Raw genomic sequence first — 18247 nt, forward strand, 5'->3', positions numbered from 1 at the left:
GGAACTCCCCAAGGAACTGGGGAGTGGAAGGGCCGCAAGGTTTAACATGGCTCAGAGCCTTGGGTCAGAATGAACAGAATGCAGACCTTTTTACACTGGGAATAAAAATTGTGGGAGTAATTTTTCTGGCACACTGGAAGTCTTTAAAAACAATAGGTCTTTACAAAGGAACAGACTTTTTGATTTCTAGAAAAACTAAGGGGAAATTGGAATTTTTTTGGTGGATAGACAAACGCAGAAAAAACCTTTAGACAACACTGTGGCATTAAACAAATATTCACTAATATCTCATTAACATTATAAAATCGGCAGAAGGATACATCATCAGTGAAAACATAATTACATTGCCTTTCAACTTGGAATCTTGTGTGTATAGTAAGTGCTAAGTACAAGAAGAATGTGTTTCTAACTAGATGATAAACGTTTACCGTATTCAAATAGCCAGCACCCTTTGGTTAAGGGGATCTGGTTTCCTGGAAGTTGTCTTCTCCCTTTCAACCAAAAGAAATCATCTCTGAACTTTTCTTACAGTGCAAAATAACTCCTGCTCATCAGTTTGGGCCCACCCTAAAAATCACTGAAGCACAGTGATTATATATACCTCAATAAGGATTACTTTGGAAAAGAGGAACTATTCCTAATTCTTATCCCTGTTATTCCAAACTCTTAAAACATATTCAAGGATTTAAAAAACTACTGGTGATTTGAGAAGAAAATAACTTGTCCAAGTAGCTACTTTAGTGCCTGAAACAAAAGTGTGTGGTCACGTGCAACAAAACTGAAAATGCCTGCAATCAATAATTTCAGCTACTTCGTCAGCAGGAGAGTATATATTCCCTACACATGTGCTGATGATCGCTATGAGCGTATGGAATACGGCCGAAATTAGCCAGGTAAAAGTTCCATATACTTATTTCAGAGACACACGTTGAAGAAATATTGAGTATTTTAGCAAGAATCTTATATAATTCAGCATATCATATTGCCACCATATTCAATACCGTATATACCAAAAATAGAATCAAAATTTTTAGAGCTAGAAACAATCATGTGGCTATTTCCTTTCTTTCCCCATCCAGCTTCTCACACCCTTCCCCAAATGGCTAATGCGGAACCTATGTCTGCCCTTCCTTCGTGGGTCCTTTCACCAGGCTACTCTGGGGCCCTCTGGAACTTATGTCGGGGTTACCCAAAGCCATAGGAAAAACAGGGTATATCTGCTCAGGGTGGATTGGTCCTTTTCATCAGGAGGACCGGGAATACTTTTTACTGTAAAATGAACATAAGCACATTATAGAGGACAGGGTATGCTCTGCCCGAAGTTTTCAAAACACAAGACTTCTTTTTGCAGAGGTTCCTTCAGGCTATTTCCCCTGACCTCTGCTCCCTTCTCTGATGCCTTTACTCTCCTTTGCCCGAGGGCACTTCAGTTAGAGACCGACAAATATCGAAAGAACTGCTCTCAATCACAGAATGTCAGACTGAAACCCCTGGGCGGTGTTCCCCGAATACAGACCTTGAGGTCCCTGTGCATGAGCCCTTTACTGTGCAGAAACTCTACCGCCTCTGCGATCTGCAGGAAGATGTGCAGACACATGCTCCTCTCTCTCTCCTCTATGGTGCACCGACTGTTCATCCAGTCTTTGAGGTTTTCCTTTCTGCACAGCTGCATCTGAATGTAAAGATATACCTTCGGTGAACTGGGCTGGAGCTTTTCTGCAGTGTTTTTAGTGAGATCTAAACTCAAAGTGGTCGGTCTTGGAGGAGAAATAGAGAAGGTAGGCTCGGAAGAAGATTTGCTACTGGAATGCTTGAAAGGAGTCAGTTTATTAGCGCAATGGTTGCCAATATGCAGGCGGTCAGTTTTGTGCTCTTCTTTCCTGGATGCATTATCGCAGCCAGAATCTTCAAACACTATAGAAGAGGATGTTCGCTCCCTTGACCTTCCATAAAGAGAAGCTTCAGAAGGACAAAGTTCAAAGGAGTGCCCCTCCTCATTGCCGTCCATGGTACCGTCTTCCACATCACACTCTGTAAGGCAACTGTCCTGGAGGTTGTAGGCTGCATCCACTGATTCACTGGTATCTCCGTGGTTCGTTCCTGGTAATTCCAGTGGAGAGAACTGGCTCTCAGATGAACTTGTCTGGCCACAGGAAATCCCTACTGAAAAAGAACTCCTTTGTGAAGAAGGAGCTATGATCTCAATATGTTCCTTTGTAGAGAAAGGGTCCATTCTGCATATTTTAACGGATGGTCCATCCACTGGACTAGGAGAGCTGAGTGGCCAGTCTGTGCTAAAAGTGGGAGAGATACAAAGGGAAGAGAGGGAGTATGTGCTGATTAAATTATGTGAACTGTACTCTTTATTCTAAAAGCTTCGTCTGTAAGAAAGCCAGTTACCAAATGACAAACGACACACAGATTAAATAAAAACATGCTATATGTGACAAAGAACGGTCATATTCCAGCCATTTCTTCTAAGAAATTTAAATTGGAAAGCTTCGTTTTCTACTCGAAGCCATTATCTGTTGTGCCAGAGCAGCCAAGGCCTTTATGCAAAACACAAGGCACTGAGGGCCCACCAAAGACAGGATTCCTCGGCGGCCGTGATTCTGAATCCCTCGTCCACACTGGGGCAGCAGCTCCCAGGGCCTTGAGCTGAGGACCACCTCACTGGGTCCTTCCATGGTCTGGCTACTGACTGCGTCTATAACAAGTGCCACCTGAACAAATGGCTTCATGTGGATCTGGGGCTGCGTTTGGCACACGTAGGCTGGGATTTAATCCCAGCTATTTGGTAAACAGTCCGTCTGCAGCCTGCCTCTTCTTCGTTCTCATTTAATCCTCTTTACAAGAGCCTTCTTTCCCAAGATATAGGAATTACCTTCGGTAAGTTTAAGTATTTTTAGCTGCAAATACGTATAACCTACTTCGAAAAAGAGTTGTGACTTGTTAACTACTGAGAAACTAAACATCTAAAATTTAAAAAAACTGGAGACAAAAGCAGACAATCTCTCTTGATGAGAAAAGCCACCGTAAATCCCTCAGTGATTTACAATGTGTAGGGCCCTATCTACAAATAATTTCAAAAATTCAGGTTCTAAAAAATAAACTTTTCAATTAACAAGTGGCTAGAGAATGTTCTAAAACATGACAGAGAACAGCAGTTTTTCCTAAAACAAACAAGACACATCTCTAGTTACAGAAATGATATTTTGTTCACAGAAGGAAAAACTAGCCTAAAAGGAAGTACTAGTTTTTAAGTCTATGTCTAACCAAGTTACCTTTCATCTTTCAGCCAGATTTCATCCATTTTTTCTTGCCACTTCTCTGGTGGTGCCTCCAACCAAGCATTGAAATATCTCACAATTCCTGGATGGTCAAGCTTGGCTAAGGCTTTAACTTCTCGCATTACCTTTTCCCGAGCCAATTCCCTGAAATACAGAAAAAAGACAACACTGAAGGTTGCTCTTATCTGAAAAAGTAATCGTATCTAATAGTAAAAAATAAGAAAACAAAAATCTCACTTGAATGTAAAATTAGAAACAGAGGAGTTAGGGGCTCCTGTGTAGCTCGTCAGTTAAAAGTCTGACTTTTTATTTCGGCTCAGGTCACAATCCCAGGGTCATGGGATTGAGCTCCATGCTCAGCACGGAGGCTGCTTAAGATTCTCTCTCTCTCTGTGTCTCTCTCTCTGCCCCTCTACCCCATTCATGCACTCTTTCTCTTAAAAAAAAAAGAAAAAGAAAAAGAAAGAAAGAAAGAAAGAAATGAGTTAGCCTAGTGGCACAATTCTAAAAATCCACGTGGTAGGTTTTGTATTTTAAAAAATACATGTATTTTATGGGCACCTGGGTGGCTCAGTCGGTTAAGTGTCAGACTTCATCTCAGGTCATGATCTCACAGTTCGTGAGTTCGAGCCCCACATCGGGCTCTGCGCTGACAGCTCAGATCTTGGAGGCTGGACCCAGCTTCAGATTCTGTGTCTCCCTCTCTCTCTGCCCCTACCCCTGCTCATACCCTGTCTTTGTCTCTCAAAAATAAATAAACATTAAAAAACATTTTAAAAATACATGTTTTTAGGTTTTTTTCTTCTAAAAATAAATGCTACAGACATATCTATTGTCTCTTGGATGACTAAAAATGAATGACTACAGACCGTTAAAGATTAATGTTTAATGTTTGTTAAATCAATAAAAAGAGGAGTAGGTGTTAAGTATTCAGAAAAGGAAGCTCAGAATGGCAACTCAGGAGGATGGAGAACAAACACACTGGCACATACATAATTGGCACAGCACATATTATGATGCAAAAAACCTGTATTAGCATGTTTGTCTGAGGCAAGTCTCACATACTGAATATCACAGGCAATGAAGTGTATTAGAAAAGCGTCTGGTGGGTCGCCTGGATGGCTCAGTTGGTTAAGTGTCTGACTCTTATCTTGGCTCAGGTCATGATCTCAAGGTTCGGGAGTTCAAGCTCCACATCAGGCTCTGTGCTGACAGCGCATGGGATTCTCCTGCTTGGGATTCTCCCTCTCCCTCTCTCTCTACCCCTCCCCAGCTCACACTGTCTCTGTCTCTCTCAAAATAAATAAATAAAAGTGTAAAAAAAATTAAAAAAAAAATTTTTTTTTCAACGTTTATTTATTTTTGGGACAGAGAGAGACAGAGCATGAACGGGGGAGGGGCAGAGAGAGAGGGAGACATAGAATCGGAAACAGGCTCCAGGCTCTGAGCCATCAGCCCAGAGCCTGACGCGGGACTCGAACTCACGGACCGCGAGATCGTGACCTGGCTGAAGTCGGACGCTTAACCGACTGCGCCACCCAGGCGCCCCAAAATTTTTAAAAAGAAAAGCATCTGGATTCGATTTTCTGCTTTGACGGCTTTTCTGATGGATCTAATCTCACATATCTAGGGATCCCTCTATCACCTGAAACAACATAATGAATGCAAGTGACGTCCTCCTCCCTCCCCAGGAGATGGATGGCCACTCCCACTCTGCCCTCTGTGCTTGGCTGTTGTTGTCCTACTCTCCCAATCTGAGAATCCTGCTATATTTTTGAATTCTTCAACTTCTAGGTCCCCACCTTCAGTTACCAAGTCCTATCAGCTCTTCCTTTTCAATTCATTACACTCACTCGTTTCTCACCCGTCCCCACTACTGCGCACAAATGTTCCACATCTTAGGACTAAACTTACAAAAAAAAACCCCAAAACACCCAAACCAAAAACCTAACAAACATTTATCTCTGACCCTTTCCTCATGTCAGCCACTTATACGTACCACCTCCAGAGCCACCTCCACTTTGATCGCGTCACCTCTCTACTCAAAGACCCAACTGTCTACGAAACAAAGTCTGACACCGTGGCTTGGCATGTAAGGTCCTGAAACCCACATCTTACATCTCCTCCACACTCCCCCATCCTTACCCTTTACTCCACCCACGCCAGAATGCTCACTGTTCTCTGTGCCACCTCCAAGTGCTTTCCCTAGAGCCCTTCTCGGGCCATCTGTGTAGTGAGACATCCCTCCCTCACACATCCGTCTACTGAGAGACAGGCTACTCTTGAACACCCAGACCAGATGTCACCACCTCCATAAAGCTGGCCTTCCTTGATTTCAGCTATATCTGCACTTTTGTCATGGGAAGCTATTTACTAATCTAGGCCACCAGGTAACAGTCTTCCTTGTATTATAATTATCTGTATATACACAAAATTATTTTGTATGTACACAAAAGCTTCAAAGAGTTGATTGGTTCTCGGGGGCAGAAGTTTTGCTTAATTTCATATCCTACGTGGTGCCTTACACATATGAATATGCAAACTACTCAAAAATTATATATCAAAGAGAAGAATTAGTCACATAGTACACAAATCCATCCCAGTCCTGTGTCCCTATCTGTTGGACAGAATGTTTAACTACCAGTTACAAGGACACTGAACAATCAGTGGACATTTAATCAAGAACCAATAGGAGCATGCTAAAATAGATGGAAAAGAAGGCATTACTCAAAGGCAATCATCTTAAGCATGACACTGTTCTGAGTCAGAAATCCTACTTCCAGGAACCTATCCTAAGGAAGCAGATGTGGTAAAACATTTATATTAAGGATGAACATGGGGCGCCTGGGTGGCTCAGTCGGTTAAGCGTCCGGCTTCGGCTCAGGTCATGATCTCGCAGTTCGTGAGTTCAAGCCCTATGTCGGGCTCTGTGCTGACAGCTCACAGCCTGGAGCCTGCTTTGGATTCTGTGTCTCCCTCTCTCTCTGTCCCTCCCCCACTCACACTGTGTCTCTTTCTCTCTTTCTTTCTCTCAAAAATAAATAAACATTAAAAAAATAAACATTTAAAAAGAAATAAATAAATAAAGATGAACACTGCAAAGCTGTTTTTAACTGCAACAAATTTGAAACCCAAATGTTTAAAAAAAAAAACAAAAAAAGGAACAGTTAAAATATTTCACATGTATCAGTTGGACTATCATCCAGCCATAAGATACTTTTAGCATATTTTAGCATTTTAATAAAATACTCTTAATAACATGGAAAATACCAAGAATTAAATGAAGGAAGCAACAGATAAAACTGTACTGTACTGCTAAGAAAGTAAATTTATGATCAGACAAAAAAATCAAAAGGAAACACCCTAAAATGGTAGTAATATTTCTGGGGAGAAAAGACACAGATGAGTTTTAATACTTTCTCTATTTCCCACAATAAATAGATTATTTCTAAATGGTGCTATGTAGTAAAGTCTATAGTCATCATAATTCACTGTGGGAAAGCCCTGAGTGGTTAAGAATCAAAAACAAGGGCAGATTTTCTAAGCAGAGACAAAGCAATCTCAATAGATCACGCCAGGGCGTCTGGGTGGCTCAGCTGATTGAATGTCCAACTCTTGGTTTTGGTTCAGGTCATTATCTCACAGTTTGGGGGATCGAGACCCACACTGGTCTCTGTGCTGAAGGTGTGAAGCCTGCTTGGGATCCTTTCTCTTTCTCTCCCTCTCTCTTGCTCATGCTCTCTCTCTCTCAAAATAAATAAACATTAAAAAAATAAATAGATCACCCCTTTTATTAATCTTTTTTAAATTTTTTTATTTTAATGTTTTATTTATTTTTTTTGAGACAGAGAGAGAGAGACAGAGCATGAGCAGGGGAGGGGCAGAGAGAGAGAGACACACAGAATCGGAAGCAGGCTCCAGGCTCTGAGCTGTCAGCACAGAGCCCGACGCGGGGCTCGAACTCACGAACTGTGAGATCATGACCTGAGCCGAAGTCGGATGCTCAACCGACTGAGCCAGCCACCCAGGCGCCCCTAGATCACCCCTTTTAGACAGCTGGTTACCTGGTAGCCCTAAGAAGCTAAGATTCAGAAGGTCAGAAACTATGTTTCCTATAGGATCTATGGAGTATAGGAAGAAGGATGTATTGCCTGTGGGATGAGTAATATGGTCCTAGCTCCAGGTTCATTATCAGTGCCCCTCCCTTACCTGTTGGGGAGACGGATTCTCTTGATAGCATAATTGCAGTCATCAACTTTATTTCTGGCTTCAAAGACAACTCCAAACCCACCGCGTCCCAGGCACTGAACCGGCTCAAAATCTGTTAGATATCTTTAAAAAAAAAAAAGAAATTTTAATAAGGTAATAGTTCAATCTTATTTTATGATGTATAAAAAATGTCTAAACTCTGTAAGTCTTATAGAACTTATTTTAATAGAAAGTGTAGGTTTTTTTTTTTTAATTATTTATTTGAGTAAATGCCAACCCCAACGTGGGGCTTGAACTCATGACCCCAAGATCAAGAGTCACGTGCTCCACCCACTGACTCAGCCAGGTGCCCTCAGAGTGTAGTTTAAATTCTACTACTAGCATTCTTTGTTCTTCTGTTTATATAAATGAAGCAAACCCATTCTAATTTTTTCCAAGAAAATGTATAAAAAATAAAAAAGCTCCTGTTTAGTTGGGAATCACCTGTTAATCACTTGTTTTTATAGCAACCACACTACTGATCTAACCTGTCTGATACTTTCCATCACCTACCAAAATATTCCATCCTTAATTCTCTAAACTTCTGCCTCCTGTGGCATTCTGCACTCAATGAGAAAAACACAGTTTAATCCTATGTCAGTGCATTTTTATGGCAAAAATGTAATCAATCCTATTACATTTAAGTGTTTTTTTTTGTTTTTTGGGGTTTTTTTTTGCCAGAAATCTTTCTAGGAACCAAAGATGTCTGCAATTGGCTGGGCTGCCTCCTGAGTCAGTGTGCTCACCACCGGCTAACTCAGCATCTGTGACTTAAAGGCCGGGCTGCACACTGTAGTCTGGTCTCCCTTCCGCGCCCGACCTCACCGCTCTGTGCTGTGTTCCAGCCAGCCTGCACGAGGTCTCACAACTTCGGCACTTCTGCTTCTGCTATTTGCTCTGCTCAGATGGCCTACTTCTTTGTACTTAATGAAACTCTTGTTTTTCCTTCATTCTGCTCATCTCGCCATTGCCGTAGGGCCTTCCTACACCCCTGTCTTAATGTTCTCATAGCACTGTTCACACAGTACTCTGAACTACTTAAACGTAATCTCGATATTTTGCAGTTATTCGTACTCAGCTCACTCTCCCCACTGCCGCTGAACTGTGGCGGCCTTGAATGCAGAAAAGCATTCTTGTTTCTCTTTGTATTTCCAGAGGCTCAGCTTACCTGGCAAACAGAAGATCGAACAAATATCTATCGAACAATATATGAAAAAATAAATGAATGCATGCATGCCTGCTATGAAGTTGTTCTCCAGGCAGATGGGGAGTAGTTGAATTAGATTAGATTATCTTTAGTGTCTCTCATAAGGCTAAGTTTATTACTTTATGATTTGCACACTCCTATTAATTTAGTAGCTGGCTCAGCTGGCTAGAGCATGGAGTTAAGGAGGAGAGGCAATTGATCCAAATCCTCCATGGGCCAATTACCTTCACAGAGAATGAAGAACAATACTCTGTATCCCTAAAAATAGCTAGTCAAGGCACTTTGGTACAAATCCATCTCCCCAGCTACAAAGCCCATGAAATCCATACCCTACTTCTGAAGGGCCAATTGAATTTTGCCCTATATTAAAGAAAACATCCATATGAAAATAAATATATCATCTGAAATGAGAGACATCTTATTTAAGATTATAGACTCTATAAAGGTAAGTATCATCATGCCTAAGGTCCCAACTGATAAATCACAAAGTTGGGTCTTGAACTCATGACCGGACCCAGAGCTCAGGTTCTTTATAATGCCTACAATATAGTAGGCATTCAATAAACATTAGGTATTATTATAGAGCTTATGTATTTGAAAAACAATCAGCTGTACTCTCCATATTGAATAAAGTTAAAGGAAAATAAAGACTAATTCAATTTCAGAGTACATTATTCTAATTCTCTTCAAAACAGCCTTACAGATATATATGCTTATTCACTAATCCCCATTCCTCCCTGTGTTTACCTAATTCTTCCTTCCTCATAATCTAAGGTTCAATGAAAATGTGACCATATGACATTTGGCCAATGAAAATGGTCATTTATGCCAACCTCTTCTCCACTTACAGAATCATCACAACCAGACTGAGTCACTTATAGTTCACGGCTTTTTTCTTGTATGTTTCCGTTTTGCCCCATATTATCTTCTCTCATAGATTTGAAGCCCCTTCAGGATAGGACTAGTCCTTTTATTTTTCCCAAAGCCTGGAATACTTTCCTGTGCTCAGTTGTTTAGAGTAAATGTTGAATGAACAACGAATGGCTTCGGTAGTGGACTCTACCCGATGAAGAGCTGTTGGGTCCCTAGTTCGCTCCCTCTCTCTACCTGCTGGTGTTGCTGTCCACTGACATATTGGTTAGCATCTTTATTAGAAGGGTACTAAAGCCTTTGCCATTTCTTAGTCACCTAGTAAATTCTCCTTTGGGCAACTTGTAGCTAAAACAAATTGATTACAGTCAATTCTCCATTTGTCATAATACAGTATGAATGCACCGTAGATCAATTAGGTCCACAGATAAAATATCACATATTTTAGCTGTAATTTTCAATCTTTCTGTCATCAAATCATTACCCTAGGTATTGAAGAGTGAGCTTCTGTATCTCTTCCTTGTTTCCATATTACCAAGTGTTAAGTATGATATCAAAACAAAGGGAAAACATAGAAATAAACCATGTAATGTGAAAAATGAACCAGAGTACCATTCCCTATACCACAAAGCATAAAAAACTATATACCTGATAGATGCTAACAGATTCTTTCTTTTACTTTACTTTCAAATTATTTGAATTGCCTACTTTTCAGGTGACTCACCTCCCTCTTCTATTTTTAAAAATGACCTATTGGTGTATTCCCCCCATTTTTCTATTTCTTATTCTAGACAGAATAAGGATGAAATAAATAATTGAGGATTAAGTAACATATAGAGATTTATACCATACTCTAATAACACAATAACAATTTGGTTCTATTAATGACGAGCCCAGTACGTGGTAGATCCTCAATAGCTAAGTTAAGTTCCGGTAAGAACTTAATTTGGCGGCTGAAATTCTGAACTTCTATAACACTCTATTTTTATCTTTCTTAGAGTACATACCACTTTGAATAAGTTTAAGTTACTTGAGGGCTGAATCTATGTTTTACTTACCTGGACATTTGTGCATTAAAAAAAAAAAAGTTAGGGGCACCTGGGTGGCTCAGTGGGTTGAGTGTCCGACTTCGGCTCAGGTCATGATCTCACCGTTTGTGAGTCTGAGCCCCACATCAGGCTCTGTGCTGTCAATGCAGAGCCTGCTTCAGATCGTCTGTTCCCCTCTCTCTCTGCCCCTCCCTCGCTTGTTCTCATTTTCTCTCTCTCTCTCTCTCAAAATAAATACACTAAAAAAAAGTTAAACAGGATCTTAGTTTAGAGGTCATTTCTTCTTTGATTCCAACAGTTGCCACCAGAAACTGCACCACACACACATATACTTTATGGTAAGACTTACCGCGATATATATCCAGAATTTTTTATGTCATTCCAGCTACTGTCCTTGGCGTCTCCACTTACAGAATCGTATTTACTTTCAGTTTGACACTGAGTTTCTGATTCCTTCCTTTGCTGATAAGGTGGGGAGAAAAATCACTGTCAAAGCTGAACTGAGGTTAGCTGACTATCTTAAACTATAAGTAACATTAAAAAAATAAACAATATGGACAAAAATAAGCGTATTGTGAGAACACAAAATACAGCATTTCCTTGGTCAGTGGGAAGTGAAATGGTAGGGGTGCAAGACAGATTGCAATGGGTTGAGGAGCGAAGGGGTCGTAGGGCAGTGGACAGGAAGGGATGGGCAATAATGATTTCATGGTAAACCTAAGTAAATGTAGTACCCTCTTCCCCACCCCCACACATTATTTACCCCACACTTTGAGATACATTAGAATTCTAAAAAAGGTCTTACTCTGTGAGGATGAGGATGGAAAAGCCTACGCACGATAAAAGTTGTTGCTATGATACAAAATAGAATAGTTCCGACTATTTCTTTCCACCAGTGTAAGAGGAGAACGGGATCCTTTTTGCGAATGTTCTTGTTGTAATTTGGGTTATCGAGAAATCGGACTGTGATCTGTGTGCTCCGTTTGCTCCTCTCCCTCTTGTAGTATGGTAGGTAATAACCATTATCTTCAAAAACAAATGTTAAAAAGTTTTTTTTTTTAAAGATAAACCAATATAGAGCCACCTTTAATTGTTAAAAAATTCTCTATTTTCCTGTCACTTCTATTACCAATTCCTTTTATTAAAGTTTCATCTCTTCTTTAACACATTTCAATAGCCTCATTACCCTACTTTTTCTTTTTTCTTATACAAACCTATTTTCCTTTATTCCATAAGCATCACAGATCTTCTTTGTACTGAATAATAAGACTAGAAAGAAAGCTTAAGGGCCACCCCATTCATTACCTCATTAAATAATTCAATTCTTTAAATTCGGGAGAGTTAGACAGTACTCAGTCTTCCTCCAAGGATTTTAAACTTTACTTCCATTTAGACATCAATGAAATACCATCAGTCATTCTTCGCAAACTGAAAAGAAAACATCTCCAACGCGCTCATTGGTTCATTTCACGCTGTCAGAATGAGGTTGTCCTGGGAAGCAACCTGTCTTTTTGGCTTCTATTTTGTACCACGTGGACAGACTACACAATTCTCTCTTACCTTGTGTTCTGATCAGCATCAGATAAAGACTGATGTTTCTAGGTCAGAGCCTTCTGTTTTTGTCAATTTAAATTCTACAATAACTTCCCAGTTCCAGCATCTAGGGTGACTGATGAGGAATCTATGCTTTGGCCTAATGCAGATTTGAGAGTTTTTCTTAACATGTAACTGTTGGGAATACTTTCATATCTAAATCCATCCTAACTTTAAATACCCAGGAATGTATTTCATGTCAAATTTTACTTCCTCTTACTTTTGCGCTAATTTCCCCTGTCGAAGGACAAAATTAACATCACCTCATTTTATAGCATTTCACACAGTATTATGGGAAACATCTGTTTTCTTCATTATCCAGGCTGATATTATGTAGTTTATATTAAATAGGCTTTTAACTAAATGAGAGCTAATCACCAGAATGAATGCTTATTGAATACTATTTGCAGGACACCATGCTAGCTAAGACTGTATGTGTATTATCTATCTCATTTAGGCCTCATAACAGCCCAGTAGATAAATACTAGGATTACTATCCTCGCTTTACAGACGAAGGAACAAAGATGCAGATAAGCTGGGTGTGCCCAACCTGGTGTCAGGGGCAAAACTGGGATTTGAACCCTAACAATCTAACTACGGAACCCGTACCCTTGGCCACCATTCACACTATGCCTCCCAAGATATTTTATTTTCTACCTTCCAATGACTACCTTTCATTTGAATTGCAACCATTCATTTCAAAGGAATAAATAAATGCAAAGAAACACCTCAGCATTTTTAATGCAAGCTTCCTCACACTCACCATATGGGTATTGCAAGATCGAAAGCGCACCGTTGCTGTACTCTTCATGAGAAAACTTATCGTTGCTAAGACATTTGTCGAATTCATCAGACCCTACCAAGACAGGAGTTCTGGACGGGGAATCTAAAAGAAAATGGTAAAATCTTACATGTTAAGGCTTCAGGGAAATTGGTGAAGCTCATTCATTCCAAACACAGATATTCAGCCACAAATATGTTAAGTCACAAAATGTTCAAATATGTTAAGTCACACAAATGGCTCAAAGGTCTTTCCCCTCGAAAAGCACAGCCTTGTAGAGAAGCTGAGTCATTTAAACAAGTAATTAAAATAGGACATGATGTATGTGATAAAAAACTACACAAGCTACAGAAAGATAACTGAGAAGTAGGTGGTCTAATATCTGCATTCAACTCATTTAAGGGTCTCATAGAATATGCTGTAATAACCAGATAATGTCTCATAAGTATTCTTCACTTGATCTTAGCCAAAAGGCCGAGAAGCAATTTTTCATAAATATTCTTAGCGTAAATATGTTAAAAGCTAAATGATACTCAGTCACAGTCAGTGAATGGTTAAGAATATTTCTCTGTGGTCTGGAGAAATATCTTGGTAACAACTGATTTCTCTAGAAGCAGCTGTTATTTCAATGAAATCATGGAAAAGATAATTAAAATTCACTGACATCTCAAATGCCTTCCTAGTTTGTCAGAAAATAAAGAGTACCTATGAGTTGTAATCTCTGTGCTATTCAATACGAGGACAAAGACAGTCATGATTAGGCCTCTGAACACCTCACTAATATTACAAAAGTTCCTAATTCACTTACGAATTAAGGGCTTCCATTTGATTGTTGGCAAAGGAACAATTGCATATTCATTATTGACAGATTCCAAGGCCTTGGGACTTGTAGGAAACTTTTCTGAAATTCTGACTGATGACTGCAGATACAGCTGACCTCTGTACATTCCTGAGTCAATGAAAACAGTATCAATTATGTTTAGAATCAAGCACCAAGGATTTTTTTCAAAAAGGGTCATTTTGATTTAATAAAATTAGATTAATTCCAGGTATTTCTTTATGTGCTACAAAATGCTTTTCAAAGAAGAATCAAGCCCGAAGCACTCAAATGTGACCCAAACAAAAATAGGGGCGGAAAGTTATATATAAGTTACAATGTTTCTCACTGAATAATAATTTTCAGCAATTACTGGAAAACTCTTCTAGTAGGGAAGTTCAAAGCAATTAATCCAGATGCAAATACAAACGTAGAAAGTTTTAGACTCTGAGGATATATGAGTAATTCACAACATACTATATGATGGCAACATTTCTTTTTTTAAAGTTTTTTTCTCTTTTTTTTTTAATGTTTATTTTTGAGAGAGCGAGCACATATGCACGCACACGTGCACTCGAATGGGGGAGAGGCAGAGAAAGAGAGGGACAGAGGATCCAAAGCAGGGTCTGTGCTGACAGCAGAGAGCCCGAGCCGGGGCTTGAACCCACGAACCATGAGATCATGACCTGAGTCAAAGTCAGACACTTAACCAACTGACCACCCAGGAGCCCCAGCAACATTTCTAAGCCTTTTTTTTTTTTTTTTAATGTTTATTTATTTTTGAGAGAGAGAGACAGAGTGCAAGCAGGGGAGGGGAAGAGAGACAGGGAGACACAGAATCTGAAGTAGGCTCCGGGCTCTGAGCTGTCAGCACAGAACTCAACATGGGGCTCAAACTCACAGACTGGACTGCGAGATCATGACCTGAGCCTAAGTCAGACGCTTAACTGACTGAGCTGCCCAGGTGCCCCTCTAAGCCTTTCTGATATAGGTCTCAGAGGAAAAGAATATGCCATGGTAATTGAAAGTTTCGGAATTGGATAAATGAGTGGGGCACCTGTGGCTCGGTCAGTTCAACGTCCGACTTCGATTCAGGTCATGATCTCACGGTTCGTGAATTTGAGTCCCACATTGGGCTCTGTGCTGATAGTGCGGAGCCTGCTTGGATCATCTGTCTCCCTCTCTCTCTGCCCCTTCCCCACTCATGCTCACTCGCTCTCTCTCTCCCCCCAAAATAAATAAACATTAAAAAATTAAAAAAAAAAAAGAAGTGGATAAATGGAAAAAAACAGGAATGTAAATCAAAGTATAAATCTCAAGGGCAACCTAAGCCAGAGACTGTATTTAGGAATTGTAACTACTATAGGCACCGCTGAAGTAGAAAGGAATGATGTAGGAATAAAACCTAAATGTCAGTATGTCCTGTCACTAGATAAGAGACATCTACTCACCCAAGTAAACGCTGTTTTCTGTGGCTCCTCGAGCAGCTTCTACAATGTCTTCTTCATCTTCTAAAACTTCATCATTAGATGCATAACTTGTATCATCAAAAAGACTGATGGGAATGACTTTTCCGTCCTTAACCAACCAGGCAGATGCAATGGGAGTACAAAACTAAACAAAAATGGACAAGAAATTTTATAGAATTTCAAGCAGTATTTACATAATTCGACTCCTAAAATGACATTTAAAAATCACAATTGTAAAAATTTTTCCAGCTTATGAGGTATAATCGACAAATAAAAAATGTATATATTAACAGTATACAATGCCATATTTTGATACAGTATATACACTGTGAGACGATTAGCACAATCAAGCTAATTAACCTATCCATCGCCTCACATCATTATTTTCGCGTCAACATTTGAAATCTACCCTCATTTCACAACATATACATGTATCAAATCATCACACTGTGTAGCTCAAATGTACATAGTTTTTATTCATCAATTATACCTCAACAAAGAAAAAAAATTTTTTTAATCTACCCTCAGCAAATTTCAAGTATATAGTACCATTAACTATAGTCACCACACTGTACATTACATCCACAGAACTTATTCATCCTGCATAACCGAAACTTTGTACTCTTTGACCAACATCTCTCGATTTCTCCTGCTCCCCAGCCCCTGGCAACTACCATTCTACTCTCTGCTCTGTGTGTTCAACTTTTAAAATTCCACATGCAAGAGATCATGCACTGTTTACCTTTCTGGGCCTGGCTTATCTCACTTAGCATAATGTCCTCCAGGTTGATCCACGATTTCACAAGTGACAGGATCTCCCCCCCTTAAGGCTGAATAATAGCTCGCTGCGTATATACACGCACCCCATTTTCCTTACCCATGCCTTACTATGGACGCTTAGACTGCGTCTCTATCTTGGTTATTGTGAATAATGGTGCGCTGAACATGGCAGTGCGGATATCTCTTCGAGATATTGATTTCACTTCCTTTGAATATATTCAGAAATAGGATTGTTGGATCATACGGTAGTTTTCTTTTTAATTTTTCAAAGCCCCTCCGTGCTGTCTTCCATACGGGTGCGCCCATTTACGCTCTCAGCAGCAGTGCACGAGACTGCGAACACCCTCACCAGCACTTGTTTTCTGTAGCCTTTTTCAGAGTAGCCTTCCTAACGGGTGTAGAGCCGCATATTTCTTAGGGCAGAGAGAACAGGCTGAGAATCTAAAATGAGAGATATTTCCCTCTACCCAATAAGTTTGGTCAAACTGGGAAAGGAAAACAACGTATTTATAAATTCTCGGTGGGTTTAGGTACCTGGTATTCCCATTCCAGATGTCCTCCCTTCTTATTAAACGCCATAACCTTCCAGTCTGCAACCGACACCTTTATCACTGTGTCCATCATGGCAGCTTCCTGTTCTTCCACATCTGAAATAATTTTAGACCCTTCTTTGTTCCCACTGGGCTTTAAGGTGCTTTCAATAAATCCGGCTCTAGTTTCCATGTCTGGAATATACCGAAGTTCAAAGTGGCCAACACTGAAATTCCACCTTAAATTTACAAAGGTTTGTTTTAGAAATTTACACTTAAGGAAAGGGATCAAATCATAAAGAACTGTTCCAGATTCAAGAAGCAAACACTAAAATTTTGTGAGGAGACAAAGAATAACTCAACACAATTTTCTGGGAGTGCTTTGCTGATTTATGCCACAAGAGGGCATCACCTTGTCCTGATCTGTTAGAAACCTGGGATCCGAGTTGTAAACTGACAATGGCTATGGGACAGATTTTCTCTCAAAAATTAACAAATGTTCACATTTCCAAATCAGAGCGATTTTCTCAACACACATCAAAGTTACCTTAAAATGAGGCCAGCAGCAGTGTGCTTTGTCGATTAAATTAAAGCCTGGAAACATTTCATTCAAGTGCAGAGAAATTAATTCGTCCCAATAAATCAATGTACACAGCAAGATAAATGCATCGGTTTTGTATTTATATGAAAACATAGCCCCAAAAGGCAATGTAATTCAGTGTACCAAGACTGAAGGTCATACCACCTCAGCTCCAATCTCAAATCTCTCCCGAGATCTGTCAAGTCATTGAACCTTTCCTGAATTTCAGTGTCCTCATCCATAAAGTGGCAGCAACAATGTTTCTTCTACAATTAATACACAGGTCACTTAACTTTTGACAGTATAATGACTTGTCACTGAGATAGAAAATGACCTAATAATCCTGACATCTATTAAAAAATAAACTTAAGGAACATGGATCTTAGACCCCAGACTCTTCTTATTTTGGTAACTCAAAATTCTGTTGAGATGGACATCTGTTCCTGTTGGTGGCTGGACACCCAGCAAGCACTCAAACACTTAAGGAAACGAAATCCCAGGGGCGCCTGGGTGGCTGTCAGCACAGTCCGCTTTGGATCCTCTGTCTCCCTCTCCCTACCCCTCCCCTGCCTGCTCTCTCTCTCCCTCAAAAATAAACATTAAAAACATTTTTTAAAAAAAGCAAACAAAATCCCATCAGGAAAAAGAAGGTCAGATTGCCAGCAGATGCAAAGCCCTACTCACAGTCCAGTGAACACAGAAATACATTCTTAGCTGATTTTAAGAAAACAGGAAAGGAAGCTGAATTATATTGCATCACATTAGATAATATCTGAAAGTCTGGTTCACTTTCAAAAGATAAAGATGAGATCTCAAATTATTTTTACTACAGAGGCAAGTTAAAATTTAAATATTAGGTAGGTTAAAAAAAAAAACCAAGCATGTGGTTTAGGACCAACATAAGTAATCCAACCATCTTGGTTTTTAATCCCATATTTAAATGTAAAAATTACATAAGGAACTCATTATTTGAAAAGGGAAACAAAAAGGCATTTGACCAAATGAATTATACTTTTCAATGCTTTAAGAAAAT

At 39.7% G+C, this 18247-nt stretch overlaps 1 protein-coding gene across 1 annotated transcript in view; it reads right to left on the reverse strand.

Annotated features, from left to right (window-relative positions):
- EIF2AK3 (eukaryotic translation initiation factor 2 alpha kinase 3) overlaps positions 1-18247 on the reverse strand; it is a 71576-nt gene that overhangs the window by 17026 nt on the left and 36303 nt on the right. Inside the window, exons 5-13 of the mRNA XM_030311076.1 lie at positions 16639-16873; positions 15307-15469; positions 13847-13987; positions 13021-13143; positions 11470-11690; positions 11014-11126; positions 7500-7622; positions 3285-3434; positions 1517-2294 (exon numbers count right to left, since the gene is read on the reverse strand). Of these exons, the coding sequence (XP_030166936.1) occupies positions 1517-2294; positions 3285-3434; positions 7500-7622; positions 11014-11126; positions 11470-11690; positions 13021-13143; positions 13847-13987; positions 15307-15469; positions 16639-16873 (2047 nt within the window). The remainder of the gene's footprint in view (positions 1-1516; positions 2295-3284; positions 3435-7499; positions 7623-11013; positions 11127-11469; positions 11691-13020; positions 13144-13846; positions 13988-15306; positions 15470-16638; positions 16874-18247) is intronic.

Source organism: Lynx canadensis, chromosome A3 (assembly GCF_007474595.2).
Source record: "Lynx canadensis isolate LIC74 chromosome A3, mLynCan4.pri.v2, whole genome shotgun sequence".
In the NCBI taxonomy this organism is placed as follows: domain Eukaryota; kingdom Metazoa; phylum Chordata; class Mammalia; order Carnivora; family Felidae; genus Lynx; species Lynx canadensis.